The 18416-nt window shown below is 37.3% G+C and overlaps 1 protein-coding gene and 1 long non-coding RNA gene across 2 annotated transcripts in view; one reads left to right on the top strand and one right to left on the bottom strand.

Moving 5' to 3' along the window:
- The window catches only part of LOC132067305 (agamous-like MADS-box protein AGL27), a 28743-nt gene extending 10705 nt beyond the window's left edge, over nt 1-18038 (top strand). The window contains exons 2-7 of the mRNA XM_059460504.1: nt 14984-15062; nt 15667-15722; nt 15795-15894; nt 16259-16300; nt 17435-17476; nt 17573-18038. Coding sequence (XP_059316487.1) covers nt 14984-15062; nt 15667-15722; nt 15795-15894; nt 16259-16300; nt 17435-17476; nt 17573-17683 — 430 coding nt within the window. The 3' untranslated portion in view covers nt 17684-18038. The remainder of the gene's footprint in view (nt 1-14983; nt 15063-15666; nt 15723-15794; nt 15895-16258; nt 16301-17434; nt 17477-17572) is intronic.
- LOC132067306 (uncharacterized) lies at nt 12757-13264 on the bottom strand. Its single transcript, XR_009417119.1, has 2 exons — nt 13136-13264; nt 12757-12817 (listed from the first exon to the last, which is right to left on the bottom strand). It is a non-coding gene; the product is annotated as an uncharacterized LOC132067306 (long non-coding RNA).
- Nucleotides 18039-18416: the final 378 nt, after the last annotated feature.

Below are 18416 nucleotides of genomic sequence, written 5' to 3'. Positions count from 1 at the left end.
GTAACGATGGTATGGTGCATGAATGGACAAGTATCCTAGCATGGGTAGGCATGCACTAGCCCATGAACATGAGGGTCTTGGGCAGTCTAGCAAATTAGTTGGAGCATAACGGAGCATTTGTAAGGGGCCAAATACAATAGATACATTATGTTTCTCTAGAAGGATTATTGAGTATAGCCTTAATTCTATGGTGATCTAAAGGTTTGATGGATCACAATGAGACTCTTGAATTGCCAAGGCATTATTGGAGACTTTGAAATATATGGCGATCTAAGGACATCGAACAAAAGCTACGCAGGGCTAGCAAGTTGTGGAAGATTCAAGAAGAGTGTAGGAGGAATTTCCCTTAGCAAACAGGGTTGTCCGCTGCCTTCTAACTTCACGCGACTTTTATGTGTGTTCTTGAGCACTCCTTGGGACCTTATAAAAAAGAGATGTGAGCGCCCTAGGGTGTGACCCAGTGGTCAATGAAATGAGTTGAGAACTATTAGGTCTCTGGTTCGTACCAGTGGAGGCAAAAATATTAGGTGATTTTTTCACGTCTGTCTAGGCTTTGGTGGAATGAGTTATCCGGTACCAATGCTAGTAAGAGATTGCTAGTACGAGGTAGCAGGGACCCTATCAAATCAGTCGGTGCGCAAGCCTATCCTATGTTACTCGGACTTTTCAAAGAAGATGTCGCACCCATGTCGGATTCTCCAAAAGTTTGGAGGATTTGGCACACACGCGTTTGACATTTTTGTAGAGCCCTAGCAATATAGAGCTTGCCTAGACACCAGAGTTATAAAAAAATTAAGGGATGTTATACTTACAACCTTATCATTGTTCATAACTTTTATGTAATAAATTAGTGTGCATCTTTCTCATTTGTCTGGTTTCTCATTGTGTTGTTTTTGTATCCTTATCGTTGTTGGCTAGTTAAAAAATGGAACCATTTTGTTAATGCTTCGTGCCATTTTTAGGCATACTTAGCGAAGTATTGAGGCTTGGTAAAGGTTGAGACACCATTGTGCAAGGTTGAACATTGCATCATTAGAACGGTAGTTCGGCTAAGTGTTGTATTACATAGGTAAACGATTAGGTTGGCGACCAAGTATGATTTCAGAGCATGGTTATAAGGCTTAAAGTGCAAAACTAAAGGCTACAAGAAGCATAGATTGAAATTGTTATGAGAGAGAGAGCACAGGTACTAAGAGAGTATAGTGCACTCGTGGTGAGATATCTTGGAAGTCTGGAAGAATTTGTCGTCTTCGTATATGGGCGTGAGGAAGTTCACCAAGATGACAAAAAATGAGGAGCTCGTGTTAAGCGAGGGAAGGGGAGGTTGCTTTGTGTGGAGAAATCTTATCAAGAGCATATACATTGCCAATAGCTATTTACACGGGAAAGAGGGGGCCAACTAACTAGACACACCGGAATATCCTAACCATGGTTTTCTCACACGTTTGAGGGGATCTATGACCATGGTGTTCTCACGCGTTTGAGGGGATCTATGACCATGGTGTTCTCACGCGTTTGAGGGGATCTATGACCTCAAAGGTTAACACGAATGAGATTCTTAATGTGAATTTGGTTGTGCAATGGGCGCATGCACTAACTGGAGGCTAAGATGATGCTTGTTATTGTCGCACATGCATGCACAACTTGATACATCAAAGAAGAGCTCGAAGGCTAGTCTCGGGGCTACAAATGATTTGGTTGTCACATGAAAGTCCAATTGCAAGATCACAAACCCAAGGAGTTCGCAAGCGCAAGGGAGTCACAAAAGGTGGACAACATCCTATGGGGACAATACCTTGAGCTGATTATTGCGGTGGAGTCGTACCGTACATCATATTGCTATGCTTTGGTGGAGACGAAAGTATGTAGACATGGAGAAAAGCCTATGATCCATCAATAATTGTAGGTATCGATGATACTGAGGCAATTACCTATGAAAATTGTTTCTGAGACACAAAAAAGACTGCTTCATTTTCATCAATAATTGTAGTTATCGATGATACTGAGGCAATTACCTATGAAAATTGTTTCTGAGACACAAAAAAGACTGCTTCAAATGAAATAGGTGACAGTCAGGAATTCCTATACTAATGCTTCGAATTGTTAGCATGTTCGAGGAGGATATCCTATTTCAAACACAAAAGAGACTACTTCAAATTAAACAGATGACACTCTGTGAAGTAAATTAGGGAATTCATATACTAATGCTCCAAATTGTTAGCATGTTGGAGGAGGATTATCCAATTTCATTTTGAAAATGGCTTCCATAATTTGGCAAGCATGAGCTATGACGTACTCCAAGTGTCCAACATAGATGAAGTGATAATGCTTGGAGCCTTTGATGGATTACAAAAGGGACACGTGTGGTCCAATGATGAAGGTAATCATGCTATTGGGGAGGAAGATCACAACAAAGGCAAGGCCATAACTGATGACAATGACAATCCACGGGGCGATAGTGATAGGTCGACTTATGATGATTGCGGGACAAACGATGATGCTATCAGACTAACTTGGTTGAAAGCATTGACACATTTTTAAAGGATCATTCAAACTTATGATAACTTGGGACGAGGATGTGTAGTAGTTATCAGCACAAGCGCGAAACTAAGGTCGAGTGATGCACTAACACTCAATATGCATGCAGGAAAAGATATGCAATGCAAGTTCCTAGTGAAGGCTCCATACTATGTCTAGGAGAGTGAACCTTATTTTATGGAGGAATGTCGATAGTGGTGAATTTTAGCACAATGTTTGGTTTAAGGAAGGGATGAAGCATGTCAAGACATGGGTGTCCGAGCATGGTGAGGTGTGCACGGGCATGGTAGCGCACGAGCACGAAATTCTTGGTATCATGAGAGTTTTAGGATATATTTGGGGGCATAATGGAGTATGCGTAAAGGGATCAAGACAATACCATATTATGGAGTGCTCTTGAAGGAATGGAGGTTTATAGAACACCATGATAATTTAAAAGATTTGAGGCATCTCAGGACGCTTCAAAGATTACAGTGAGAGTTTAGAAAATTTGAGGAAGTTAAGGAGACTTCAAAGATTACAATTAGAGTTTAGATGATTCGAGACAGTTACGGACATTATAAAGGCTGCAATTTTCAGGTTTAGTCAGTCGGAGGACAACCGACTAGCTCCATAAAGCTAGCAAGTTTTGGAGGATTCCAAGATGGCCTTAGAAGACTTGCCCTGCAACATGATGAGCCTCGTGATGCCTACCGACTTTAGGGGATGTTTCCACCGGGAGAATAATTAGGCTTAGCATCACGTCAACACTAACAGAGAACAAGGTCAGTGGCAAAGGCTCTTGAGGGGCATGATCCAGTCTTCACAACTCTAAGTGTCGCATCAACCTAGGTGATTTATGTTTTATCCTCAAATAATACCACATTGATTTCATTAGTTGTCCAACCTAGTTCATTGGGTCTTTTTTCAAACCTATTATGATTCTCCCAACCCAAGATGGGTTCAAGATTCTTCTTGCACAAAGTTGATGAAGTATACTTTCTCTTAGTCCAATTGAAACTATCTCTTCTAACCGGGAAGGTAAAATCCAAGCTCTTCCCTAGCTTGTGCTTTAATTTAATTAATTAATTCGGCTAATAAATGTTTTTAGTCTTGTTTGGGTTCCTTCTCTCGATCTAAATACCTGATGGAGTCCCTCTCCTTCTAGGGGTTGGTCACTTGTTTGATGTTGCCTCTGCTGTAAATTCTCTCAAATATTTAATTTCTTGTGCATTGAACTAATCCTCATCATATGGTACAACGAAAGATAAGGCAGCTTTCTTGCTTGCTTGGTTTTAGACGGAAACTCTAAAGGGAGTATATTAGGATGGAGAGACTTATTCACGTGGCTTCTTAGTCTCGCACTTATTAAGGTGTTGCGCTACATGCACACAAACAAATTCAGTCAAGCCATCGATCTGTGAAATCATAGACATTAAGCTTATGGGTCATTGGCACTTGGCAGCCTTGGACCTCATTAATTGAACCAACTAATTTCTAGAGAAATGGACTCAATTTTTGGCAAAGTAAATATGGCGCTCGCAAGGATGCAAACTCATTTGCAGATCACTCTCAATCCTCTAGTTCAAGGACAATTACTAAATTTGAATATGAAAGTAACAAATAAGTCCACTTGCTGGACTTTGCAATTGATAAAACATACGCACATTCGTTAGGGACTAATAGCTTCTTGAGAATACATTTAGAAATAATGATTTTGTTAAAGATCATATTGAAAACTGCAAAATGAATCCTTTCGTTTCTTTCTTTTTGTCTCGAATCGGTTACATAGTTTCATATGACTAAGGAACGCATATTCTATGTCTCTGAGTTACATTATATTCAACGAAGATAGCTACAATTTACTAGTTTCATCTTACCGTAGTTTTCTTTTTGGAGACTATGCCACCTTAGTATTGCTTTTTACTAGTTTCATCTCATCATAATTTTCTTTAGAAAGATCTCTGTCTTTACTTGTCCTCCATGAGCGACTGACACTATCTTTAAATCGCTTGGCTTCTGCTGAGCTTCTCTCTAAATTATTTTTATCATTTTCTTTTTGGAGACTATGCAACCTTAGTATTGCTTTTCACTAGTTTCATCTCATCATAATTTTCTTTAGAAAGATCTCTGTCTTTACTTGTCCTCCATGAGCGAGTGACACTATCTTTAAATCGCTTGGCTTCTGCTGAGCTTCTCTCTAAATTATTTTTATCATACTTTTGTGTCATTTGTGTCGTACAACAAGAGCAACAACATACTTCTCAAGGTAGTGTACCTTACCCCTACCTTCTCAATGTAGAGACGTCATTTCCGGTAGACTCTCAGCTCAAGAAAAAGCAGTTCAAAGCATTTCACTACAGGTCGAAAAGGAAAATAACTACAACAAAACAAGCCAATATCGAGGTACAAGAAACAATAAATAATAACCGAAATCGAATGGCAAGAAACAAGAGTAATACTATAATTGACAAGTAGTATCAAATGATAAGCGAAACAACACTTAAACTACCTCCGAACCTAATACCCTAATCATATCTTCGATAAATTGCAGCTGCGCTATGTCCTGTCTTATCACCTCTCTGCAATACCTCTCAGCCTACCTCTTAACCCGCCAATCTCTATACGTTCGCACTGAGGCATCTGTACATCTCCTCTTCACATGCCCGAACAATCTCAGTCTCGCTTCTGCATCCCTTGTGCACCTTCGCACTGGGGCATCCGTGCATCTCCTTTTCACATGCCCGAACCATTTCAGTCTCGCTTCCCTGATCTTATCCCACATAGAGTCCACTCCCACTTTATCCGGATGTCCTCATATCTAATCTTATCTCTCCTAATCCAATAGCCACACATCCATCTCAGCGTCCTCCGCAACTTTTTACTTGACTGGTTACATTTGTGTCATAGTTACATATATGTATTTAGGAATCAAAACATACTTTTAAACGTGCAATGACTATTTCAAGTATACTCTTATATATTCAGGAATCAAAATATACTTTTAAACTTGCAATGAATATTTAGAACATGAATATTTAGAACATGTTCAAATCATAGTTTTCATGTATACTCGGTAGTATATCAAAATAATCTGAACTGATGCAGACAGAATCATTTTAAGTGTTTCTTCGAACATGTCTTATTAAAGTGTGTGTGACTGTGATGGATTCTATTGTGGTCAAACTGGATCTTACCATGACATTGTTTGATCCTTTAGAAACTAGACGGTGAAGAAGCTACAATTTTCTTTTAGGATTAGTGACTAGATTTCTTATATATTGAGAGTTGTGGGTTGAAGTTCATATTATTCATTTAGCTCGATTCATCAATCATCTATCATTTATCAGTAGTCTAACTAGTCACTTACCTTGCTCTCCTCGATTGGTTTAGTCACTGCTTCTTTTTCTTTCTCATATGATTTCGCCAATCGTAAAAGCCACTATAATCGGGCACATAACAACTTTTGTTTCTTGTCCTAGTAAAAATCAGTTAGTTGCCACGTTGTTTAAGAACCATAGCCAAACAAGATAGTTTGTTTTCCATCTTGTTAGTTATTACATTATTGTCCCTGGGTGAGACATTCTAAGTTATCTAAGTAGGGGTTATCTTCACCCCTCTATCACCCCTCTATCCATTATTCAGATAACTCGAGTTTCGATAACTATAAAAAGAACCCTTTGTAGTTGACTCGGAGAGTTTCTTAGTTGTCTAAGTAGGGGTTTGGACATGCAATAATTGAATACTTGAGAATAGAAGTAGTATTTGGAGTTAACTTGAAGAAGGATGTTTGAAAGTTGAAGTGGTATTTGCATATGAAAACACAGTTGAAGTTTTGTAAGTGAAAATTTGAAAAATTCATAAGATTTGTTTTCCAAACTTCAAATTTCACATTTCAAGTTCGAAGTTGAACTGGTAGGCCAATTTAACAAACACTTATTTGAAAGTGTCTCCAAAAATATATATCGACGAATTAATGTGTTTTGATTTTTAATGAACTCTCCTTTACAAGGTAACAAGTACTTGTGATCAAGTGGGACCTTTAATCTTGTTGTTCGATTTAGCAACTGAAGATATTCATTGAAGTCGTTGTGTCGACATTTCCTTCTAGGGTTTCAAAACTTGTCCATGTCTTGACATCCATAGAATGTCACTTCGAATTTCCTTATATGTTCGGTAGAGCCAAATATCCATCCCATTGACTGGTGTACATTGTGTATCCCCTGAAATCGTACAAGATATAAATCACATATTATACAGCTTCTAACATGTCTTCTTTTTGGTTGTTCCCCCGTATCAATTGATGCTAGCATGAGAGATATGTAAACAGAAATGAGTTATTGTGATTTTGCAGCAATATAGGTGTCATATAACTTAATAAAATATTTTCATAGTTGATGTAAATATTATTGATTTGGACAGGAAACTTGAAATAGCCTTTTTTTGTGGTTTTATTATTTTACCATGTACGGTTATTTAATTGAAAAATTGGAACAACTCCTAACATTAATGGGCATCATTGTTTGACCATGTACATACACTTAAAGGGTAAACTTAGAAGTGCAAGAAAAGGTTGCCAAGGAAGGTCATTGTCAACCCCCCCCCCCTCCTTCCCACCCCGCCTTATTTTTTTTTCTTGCTTTAGAAGAAGAAGAAACCTTAGGACTTTATCGTGTGCTCACACTATAAAGATCTTAGTTGTCATTCCTTCATTATGATGACCAAGAACTATTGCAAAAGATATCAAGTAATCTTATGTTGTCTTATACGTTAATCTTATGTTTTAGGGGCTCATGTTTTATGATTACTTAATTATATGCTTAAGATATCTCACTATGTGTTTAAGTTTCTATTGATATCAGATTATTTTATGATTGTTGTTCTCTTGTAATTTTAGATACTTTGATCCCCTCCCCCTTTTGTAGATATTGCACATGAATTGTTACTTTTTTTATAAAACCAAGAATGGATTGGAGGCTACTCAATCATGAATAGTTTTGGATGATATGGTTCACTTCCTATGTTAAGTTTCCAATTGCAAAGACATTCAGTGTATTTAAGATGGCCAAACTCTTGATTCTTTATGTAAATTCGAATTCAAATGTGAACAACAAATGTATCAAGTCACCGATTGGATACATAAACTTGCAGTCATTTACTTGTAATTGTTCTGGTAGTTTAAATGCTTTATAATTAATTGTAGTATTTTCTTTCCATGTAAGATAAGGTAGTATTTGTAGTGCTATTTCACTATATTATACTTTTCAACTTCAATGTTCTTTTTTTATAATTTATTTGTTGTGTAAAGCAGGAACCACCTCTTGGGTGAGTGGTGTCTATAAAATAAATAGAAACCTAAACAAAGGTATGTATCTACAAATTCAGCTTATCTCGTAATTTCATAGGTGCTCCAGAAATTTGCACAAAGCAAACATCGTGTTTTAATATTTTCCGGTGAATGTTCTTAGTGACAAATGGGGACCACATTGCACTATATTCCTGATCTTTTTTTTCCTTGAACTTTTGACTGGAGCGTTGGTCCTTGACTATATGTGGCTTCTCCAACATATTCCAAACTATAATGTTGGAGTTGCTTTGAAGTTTGAAATTTGATGTTCGGTTGGAACATTTAAAATTGGAAGTATACCTTTTTTTATGACGGTGGTATCTAGTCCAGTTGGCGTGGACCTCTTTTATTCCACTAGGTATTGCACTTCCTACCAGCACAGGTATAGGATAACTTGACCCTATAAGGTTGAGCTAGATGAGAAGAAATCACCTAGTGTTCTTGCCTATGTGATTTAAACATGAGACCTCATGGCTCTCACTTCATTGACCTGGGACCTCATGGTTCTACTCTAACTTCATTGACCACTAGACCACACGCTTGGGTGCAAATTTGGAAACACACCTCTAAACCATAAAATTTGAAAAAAAAAACACTTCACAAGGTTTGCTTAAACAAACTCAAGTAAACATCAACTTTAAAATTAAGCATATGTAGTGACATTCAAAAATTCTGCAAAACAAATTTTATCTAAATTTCGGTTATCAATCATTTCTCAAGATATAATGACATTGTTAGTTTTTATAGTTTGTGAACTTTTTTTGCTACAGTAGATGCATATCAATGCTCTTAGCTTAAAATTTAGAGTAAAGGAACCTAACTTTGGTGACAAGGATTTTACAAGGGTATCTACCTTCAAAGATATGTTTGAAGACCTTATTGTTGGGATATTAGCTGCTCTTCCCATTATTGTTGTTTTTAATGTCTTTCCTTTCTATAGGTGTTTGTTCCATACTTTTCTAAATGGTATATCTTGTAAAGAAAAAAGTAGGCTATTTAGGAGGAATCTCAAAAGTTTCTAAAACTTCCTTCCGAAGATATTTCAAAATCCAATAAACAAATTTCAAAAGGATTGATAGCATGTTTAGCCAAGCTTTTAAAAATGTGCTTATTTTAGAAAATTGAGGGGTTTGGCCAAGCTTTTGGGTGGAAAAGTAAGAGCTTTTGAGTAGCAGTAGTAGAAGTTGTTTTCCAAGTTGTTTTCCAGTAGATAAAAAGATTGTTCAAATTGGTGTATCTTGTAAAGAAAAAGGTAGGCTATTTAGGAGGAATCTCAAAAGTTTCTAAAATCCCATTTTGAAAATGTTTCAAAATCCAATAAACAACGATTTTGAAATGGTAAACCGTCTTTGATTGATAACATGTTCGGCCAAGCTTCTAGGCAGCGAAATGTGTTTTTTCCCCTTCAAAATGTGCTTATTTTAGAAAATTGGGTTAGCCAAGCTTTTGGAGGGCGGGGGGGGGGGGGGGGGAGTGGAGTAAGAGCTTTGGAGTAGCGGTAAAAGGTGTTTTCCAGAAGATAAAAAAATTGTTTTCAAATTGGTGTATCTTGTAAAGAAAAAGTAGGGTATTTAGGAGGAATCTCGGAAGTTTCTAAAATCCTCTTCCGAAGATGTTTCATAAACCAATGAACAACAATTTCGAAATGATAAACTGGTGTTGTTTGATAGCATGTTGGCCAAGCATCTATGAAGCCAAATGTGTTTTTTTTTTCCCGTCAAAATGTGCTTATTTTAGAAAATTGAGGGGTTTGGTCAAGCTTTTGGGGGAAAAGTAAGTGCCCCGAAGCACGTTTTGAACATTGGTCAAGCTGAAAGTAGTGTTGTAATATTGACAAAAGCTTACCGCTGCTCTCCAAAAGTACTTTTTCTAAAATACTTCTCAACATGAGCATATTTTGGATGCTTGGGCAAACAGGCTATGAGTTCTCTAAAAGTGGTATAGGCATATAGAGTAAGAGATGCTTGATCATAGTCTTGGATACAACTAAATGCATGTCCAATCAAAAGGAAAATAAATTTCTTCTTAATGAAAAGAGTATATTCAATGATGTTAAGAAAATTTGTGGTATAGAAGCATGTTACATGCTCAACAATTTCTTACAAAGATTTTCTTATGATGACAACTCATCTAGTCTCTTGAAAACAAGAAATGCAGTTATCCTTCTCATTCTGAGGTATCTAGCTCTTTCAACTCATCTAGTTAGTTGAAAACAAGAAATGACGTAATCCAACTCATTATGAGAGGTATTTTCCTATTTGTAATTAAAGGATTAGATATCTTTGCTTAATCTCACAGCTACGATCATATCGAATTCGATTGGGTGAATGTTGTAGACGATAGTAATGTCTTGGAAAAGAAAATCATTAGCTAAGCTTTTAGAAGAGAATAATGATTATTCTTTGAGCCAATACTAGAGTTGTGCAAATTTTTAACAATTTGAGATTAATGTGTTGTGTAAAGTAATGTTAAAAAATTCCCTTAGGTTTGTGGCCATAGCTATATAGAAAAATAGCTTGGATATGCATCCAAGGGTGTGGTCTAGTGGTCAATGAAGTGGGTTGAGAACCATGAGGTGCGCTCAAGCTGGTCTGGATACTACAATTATAAAAAAAGATAGCCTAGATATATCAGGGATATAAAGTTTGGATTTTTTTCTCATCTATAATGTGAAGTACTCAGCATCCAATAAGGTGCTTTCTTTGACCATTAGAGTTACTTTCTGTAACTTAGCCTTTTAAAATAAGATGTATTAGTAGTATAATGTAGTACATATCTTTCTCAAAAACGATAAGTATTTTAGTAGGAATATTAAAGGTATTTTGCTTATTCCCATAACAGAATCGCTCAACTAGCTAGGTTATTCTAATATGAGTGTTCGAGACATACTTGATCCTTTGGACGTGGTACAACCCAAGTTTAGTGTTTTGCTTTGCGTAGGTGTTGGTGTAGTGCAGGCATTACGACGCTAAGAAGTCACTCATTGTCGATTAGTTCTATGTATTTATGTAAAGAGACCTTTATTGATGGATGTGTCTCTGAGTATGAGTAACAAAGTAGAAATTTCCAAATTTTAGTTGGAGACAATTGATAACTAAATTGGAATGAAAAGTTAGAAAACGAGTTCTAGGCAAACGCCGTCACTTAAAGTTTACATTTGAATTTGAAATTTAAAATAGTTTATGAACTTGATAGATATAATTTTTAGCTCGAATATTTCATTATATTGTGTTTTGGCTTATCTCATTATATAATTGTGTTTTTACTTTCTTTTTTTTCGGTTGAGTACCTATATGAACTTTTTCTTTTCCACTTGCCTAGTTGGTCCAAGTAAACATGTCTTTAATTTCATTTTGCACTCAGAATCCAACAAGTCTTGGCATTTTGGTGTGGGTTTCACCGATAAAAATGCCAATTAGTCATTATCTTTGATTAGGTGATGTGAATTAATAGAGGTAGTGTGAAATAGGTAGGTCACAAGTGTCGATCAATAGCAATATTCGGTGAGCCTTAACCTTGATTAGATGATTTGGAATGCATAGATCACACGATACCAATGTTGATGCGCATGCGTTTTTGTTCAGTTTTCATGGACCTTTGCAGCCGTCTCACTCTCCACATCTTCTTCAAGAACATATGCGGCCTTCTTATTCATTTGCCTTTGAAAGAAGTCAAAATAAAAATAAAAAGAATCTAATGCTTTTGTCGAACTGAAGACTTTTTTTTTTTTCTCTTGATAACTGTGGTGTTCTGGCCAGCTTGCGCGCACTTCGATTAATTGCGCTGACACCTGCCACATCCCACCAGTAACATGTACCAGATAATTCTGTGCACCAAGGCTAGTAGGACAAATGGGAAGAAATAATTTAATGTTTTTTGTCTTTGTTGAGGTTTGGATCAATCCACTTCATTTACCACTAGGTCACACCATTGGGTGCTCGAATTGAATACTTTAAACGCTCATGCTATTTGAAAGAGCTTTCAAAATGGAGTGAAGACTCTTTTCTGGGAAGAAGTAAGAATGGTGCCTCGCAATCGTTCAAACTTAACTTTAACCGTGGGTTTTATTTCTGATTCCATCCTTTACCTAGTGACTGATTACAACCCTTTGGATTCACTTCCAAAATACAGTTCCACCTCCTAGTTCTCTCAAAGGATCTCATGGTGTGTTTTTTCATTAGCATTTCTTACCCTGTTTTCACTCATGTTGTCTGATACAAAGGTGAGGCTTCTTTTTTCCCCATAAGAACAGACCCTTCAATTGATAGGAAACCAACCTTTGGATTATCATGCTCAAATAGCCAACTAGTATAGTTCGGTGGCTTCGATAGAAAACCAAACTTTGGGTTATCTTCTTAGACTAACATGACCCTTGATAGGAGGGTGTGGAGGTCGAGTATCAGGGCAGAGGGTTAATAGGTTGCCGAGCATATTTCTTTTCCGTTCCAAGAGTATTGGTATCATTTTACGTCTGTTTATTCTTGTTCCAAGTGAAACTAGTCATGCTAAGCTACCTGGGGATCCTGGAGACCACAAAGAAGCTTTGAAAAGCATCACCATATTTAACTATGTACGCAGATTACATTAACCTTACCCAAAAAAAAAAAAAAACTTTATGTACGCAGTTGATATGGGCTATGCTTCCTGTAAACTGTGATCTTCTAATGTCATATCAATACAGCTATTGCTTATCTTCATACAAGCGTATGCTTCTAGTGATTCTATAGGGCTTTTGGTTATTTGCTTGCTTATTCATTTTCAGGATCTCTATCTCATATGGATCATATATCAGTTCCCCAGACCCAACTTGTGGGAATACAATGGGCACGTCGTCGTTGTTGATCATATATCAGGTTGTTATTAGGTGGGAATTTTGCTTTTTTTTCTGTTGGTCACCTTACACAGCAAGAGTACCAAAGCAACCAGTGACACTTCTAAGCTAAGGTTATTCAACTGTTAAGAGATGAAGTTTTGGCCACTTCATAAAAAACTACTGGTTCCAGGAGAGCATGGACGGAGATCACCAGAACGCATGTTCAAATTCACTGAAACGGTCTTTAGGGGTTTTCAAGGTTTTCTTATCCATATTTAGAATGGAGAAGGCGGGTGACATGTTGAACTTTTGTCTAATGATTTAACAACAGGTGAAATCAAAGGGCATTACTTGAATGCTACTGCAGGTACATGCGAAGAAATGATCAAAAGAGCCGTATTTGCTAGAGAATTGGGGGTTCCGATCGTAATGCATGACTACTTAACGGGGGAATTCACCGCAAATACTAGCTTGGTTCATTATTGCCGAGATAATGGTCTACTTCTTCACATCCACCGTGCAATGCATGCGGTTATTGATAGACAGAAGAATCATGGTATCCACTTCCGGGTATTAGCAAAAGCGTTACGTATGTCTGGTGGAGATCATATTCACTCTGGTACCGTAGTAGGCAAACTTGAAGGTGAAAGAGACATAACTCTAGGCTTTGTTGATTTACTGCGTGATGATCTTGTTGAACAAGATCGAAGTCGCGGTATTTATTTCACTCAAGATTGGGTCTCTTTACCAGGTGTTCTACCCGTGGCTTCAGGAGGTATTCACGTTTGGCATATGCCTGCTCTGACCGAGATCTTTGGGGATGATTCCGTACTACAGTTCGGTGGAGGAACTTTAGGACATCCTTGGGGTAATGCGCCAGGTGCCGTAGCTAACCGAGTAGCTCTAAAAGCATATGTTGAACTTTTGTCTAATGATTTAACAAATGCTTATCCACATCCTCGTTTTGGATTTGGGAAGCGGAAGGCAGTGGTCCTACTTTTTACCTTTCTGTATTTAGGATGAGACATGAACTTTAATCAAGCAGATGATTGAGTTATCAACTTCCCACCAATTAAACTGGAGAAACGCGGGTGACATGTTGGACTTTTATCTAATAATTTTAACAAATTCAAAAAATGTGAATCTAATCCTGATTAGGCCAAACATATGTGTTGTGGAAACTCCAAGATATGAATCTAATGCTGAATATGTCATAGTACAAATTTTTGGCCAATCTACCTCCCAAGGTAGGGTTAAGGTCTGTGTACACACTACCCTTCCCAGATCCCCTTGTAGGATTACACTGGGTGTGTTGTTGTTGTGTGGTCAATATTAGAAATGATAACAGCGATAGAGAGTGCGTTTAAGACAAGTAAAAATTATAAAAATATGGAGATTATGTCAAGAGGGTTCTAAATCTCTCGAATCAATAGAGACCTAGTTAAGAATATCATACAATGGAAGTAAAGGATCCATTTAAATGGTGCCAAGTAGTTGAGATTAGACTTGTTAATGGTTTCATTCTTCAGATATTGGAATCCTAGATCTTCAAATATTAGCAGCATGGTCAATGAGGATTTGTTTGACTCATTCCAACTAACTAATTAACTCTAAATGATAGAGGTGAGCTTTTGGCAAACCCCATCTGGTATCTTAATGAAATGGAGCCCAATAGAGCTGAGTGAATGTAGAGGATTCACATAATCTTCTCAACTTATTTTCATTGAGCTGTATTTGATTGATTGATAATCGATTGTTAGATCTCTTTGGTCACCATCTAGACTCTCCCATTGTAGAGTCTAACTCCCCCAGTTATTGAAAGGTAACAGATGGTTTTGGCCAAGTTGGTGTGTCTGGATCCTACCGTTATGTCCCTCTCTTGCCCAATTAGTTTGATCTATAGCTTTTCTTATTTATTCATTTTCTTATTAATTAGCGAAGACCCTTCAATTTTTTCAAACAACTTTTTGAAATTGGAAAGTAGCTATAGTTGTTTTTACGGCTAACTGAGTTATCATTGTTCAAGTTGTTTCCAACACTTCCTGCTTTTCTAGTGTTGACTCGTAGTGGTTGTAATAGTCCAACTCTATGTCCAATGAAATTGTGTTTTGATAGGGCAGTCCCTAATGCAAGATTGAAATTTAAGAGAAACAATAAATTTGTTGAGAATTTGTCTGATGCATTATGTTTTTGAACTACACAGATTATTCTTCCTTCCTCAAGTATGAAATTTATATTGTGGAGACCATTTCCTGTTTGTAATTGATTGCTTCACACACTGATGACAAATGATATATGCATTTCAGTCTGACAGGAATTATCCACCGGTATAACAACCACATGAAAGCAGAAGATAAGGTCTCTGCAGAAGTCAATGACACAGAGGTATATGTCTGGTTGACTCCACCTGTCCTCTTTATCTCTTGACAGAGGTACTGTATAATAAGTAAATGACTAATGTTTTTATAGTTCTTCGGTAACTTGAAAGCAACTCCTTGGCTGCTAAGATGATACAAATGCATGTACCATGTCAAATTATTAATGTTTATATAGTTTTGTGGTTACTCAAAAGAAAATGTGTTGATACACATCTTTGCAGGTGACTTTGTGTCCTATAATGCATCTTTAACTATTGTGAGTAGATCCTAGGACACTAAATCTATATGTGAAGGTATCTGACGTTCTTAGCTTTTGTCCCGCTATGGTTAGAAGCTCCAGTTTAGTATCTAGTAATTAAGGATGGTCATTTTACATCATAAATGAATCATATACAATATATATTGCTTTTGTTCTTCTGGAATGCGTTGTTCTAAACATGGGTTGTAAATCGTCAAAACCAGGAAAGTGGCACGACAGTTGTTCACTCACATACATCATGCAAGTAATAGTAATAGCGATAATCAGTCCATTTTTGAGTTGTCCAGGATGCATGGAGTAATTATATACAAATGCAGTTTGCTGAGACTCTATTATCATTTTGTGGGAACAGGAATCAAAATATGCAAGTTTCATGCCAATGGAAGAACTGCTACAGGCGTTAGAGAAGTACTGACCTTTTGGTGCTCTTTTCTTTGAATTTTCCTTGGAAAGCATGGTATCTGATCCTCAATTTGACAGGCAAATCGAGGAGCCTGATGTCGATGATCTCAGCATTACTGATCTTGTCCATTTGGAAAACCAAGTCGAGTCTGCTCTGACACAAACCAGATTCAGAAAGGTTGGATTTTCCACATTCCTCTGTACCTTTACACTATGCAGACTTGCTCCAGCTGTTAGATCAGAACAACTTGCCTTTTTATGGCTTAGAGCTTTAAATAAGTGGTGCCTAAAGCTGAAATAGTCTTGTCGCCACAGCGCTACATCAGTTGTGTTTCTAAGACATTTCAACCCTACAAAGAATCCCGTAGTGGTGTGATCATTTTTATCAATCTTACATCCATTCATGCTAGTTTTATCTTTTGCCTTCTTTTTTTTTTTTTTTTTTTTTTGAATCTGCATTTTTTGACTGTTTTGATTGCTGTAATTCCCTACTTTTTCTTTGGTGCAGTATGAGCACAGTTAACTAGTTTTGTTTTTTGCAGACACACTTGTTGATTGAATCAATTAAGAATCTTCATGACAAGGTAGGTCTCCATTTTCCATGAGACATCTGTTTAATTTCTCTAATAGTATGCGGGCGCCTTTTCAGAACTGCTTCCTGACCACTCTCATTAGTTGATGCACTTGGTAAATATGGCATAGCTGCTTCTTCCTTCATGTATATTTCTGATGTCAAGAGCCTATAAACGGATTGAGGGGATATGTTAGAACATTGAAATGTAAAGATAAGTTGAACATATGATGAGTTGAAGAGGTTATCATTCTCATTGCAGAAATAGCTGGAGACCTTAAAATTCATCAAGTACTCCCCCTATACTTGGTATGACCTGTCTCCCATCATTGAATCAATGGAAGTCATGGCGTCCTTGTCACTTTTATTCCCTGATTCTCAACTCTCTGTTCAATGTCTATCAACATAGGCAAAGCTAATATTCACTTTCATCAGTGTAAAATGAAAACCTGCAACTTCATCTTCTAGAGCCAGGAGCTGTAAAAGCTTTTCTCTGAATTTTCGGATGGTATCTTAAATGCTGTACTCATTCTTAGTGTCGAGTAAGGAGTAGTATTGCATACCATTGTCCTTTCTCAAAGAAATCCACATGAAAGTTTTGGACTTTCCGAGGTCCAGAGATGAGCCTCACTGCTAGACTAGGCAAATAGAATGATATTCTTGAGTCCAGACCACTCCAATAGAAAAAGTAAGCAATTTTTTTAAGTTCTACTTTGTGCTATGGCGAGGTGCCATCTTGCTGTCAAAAACTGCTTCAGCCGAGTGTTTTAACTTTTCTGGAAATGAACTGAGCCAGATACTTGATCAGCTGGACATGGATAAAGGGCTTTCTAGCATTTGAATTTCTACCAAACTCCCTACTCTAGGCTGAGTGTTTTACCCGACAGCTGCATTCATGCACCTCTTGACGCGGGACGTGGTATGGAATTTTGCAAATCATGGACTTAGTTATAGCCTCTTCAAATTCACTAGCAGATTGGCAGCCTGCTGTTAGTTTTGTAAAATTTTCAAGGGGTCCTATTTTATCAACTGAAGTTTATGCAATATTAGCGTCCCATGTATTAGCATTTTCCTAACACGGGTTTATGGTGTTAGATTGTTATTACATTTAGCGTGCTAGATTTAACTGGAAACTATTTATCTGCAGGAAAAGCAGCTGATAGAAGAAAACAAAGTTCTGGAGGATGAGGTAAGTGTTGCTGATAAAGCTGCAGTTCCGCTAAACATTATTAGTGTGATCTGTGCGGACTTTTAGTATCTGTATGAATGACTAGTATGTTTACAGATAGGTACCATCAAGAACAAAGAAACAAATGAGAAAGCAGTGAATTTAAATGACATTCCACCAACCCGTATGGATTGTGGACGACAGAGGGAGACCCTGAATTTTCTCTAGAGTCTAGACAGCTGAAGGCATCACGTATCAGATAGAAGCTCAAGATAAATAACCGCCTTCCCAAAATATAGCATAGCAGCTACTCCTCAAGGCGTCGGATATGTCATGCCGAGGTTATATCTCTGCTGCATCTTACTAGGAACTACTACTATGTAGTCTTCTCTTGTATTGGTGTCTGCTGGTATGGCTGAAACACTGAAATGTTGTGTAAGGATAAATAAAGAGATACTGGTGCAGCGTCTCGAAAACTGTATGTACTGCTGTAATCTAAATGACTCCGCATAAATTAGAGGTTATCTAAGAAGCCATGGCGTTTGTGGTGTACAAGTAATTCAAAGTTTTGCCAGTTCTCTAATTCTAGGTCATTTACAAGTTCTCTGGTATCTTCTTTTTGTGTGTTTTATTGACGTCTTGACACTAGGGTGATGCCAACCCGAGTGGTGGCCAACCTGGAAACCAAGACATGGAAAAGTTGCATGTCACTACCTAATGTCTGCATCAGCAGAATGTATTTTGCAGAACGCAGGTCTGTATGCTAGAGTCCTAATTTATGGTCTGCTAAAGTTCTAATTTATGGTTTATCTTGAGAAGCTATATTTGGATTCTTCAAATATTTTGTTGCAATCGTATTGACCTGACATGATTTGGGTGTGAGATTTGTATAGGGTTTGGCCAACCTTAACTTCAGTGATATGTATGTCAAGGAGTATTGGTTGATCCAGTATTTGGTTTG

Source organism: Lycium ferocissimum, chromosome 8 (genome assembly GCF_029784015.1).
Source record: "Lycium ferocissimum isolate CSIRO_LF1 chromosome 8, AGI_CSIRO_Lferr_CH_V1, whole genome shotgun sequence".
Lineage (NCBI taxonomy): Eukaryota > Viridiplantae > Streptophyta > Magnoliopsida > Solanales > Solanaceae > Lycium > Lycium ferocissimum.
The sequence above is the reverse complement of the archived record's forward strand: the minus strand, read 5'-3'. Positions and strand labels throughout refer to the sequence as shown.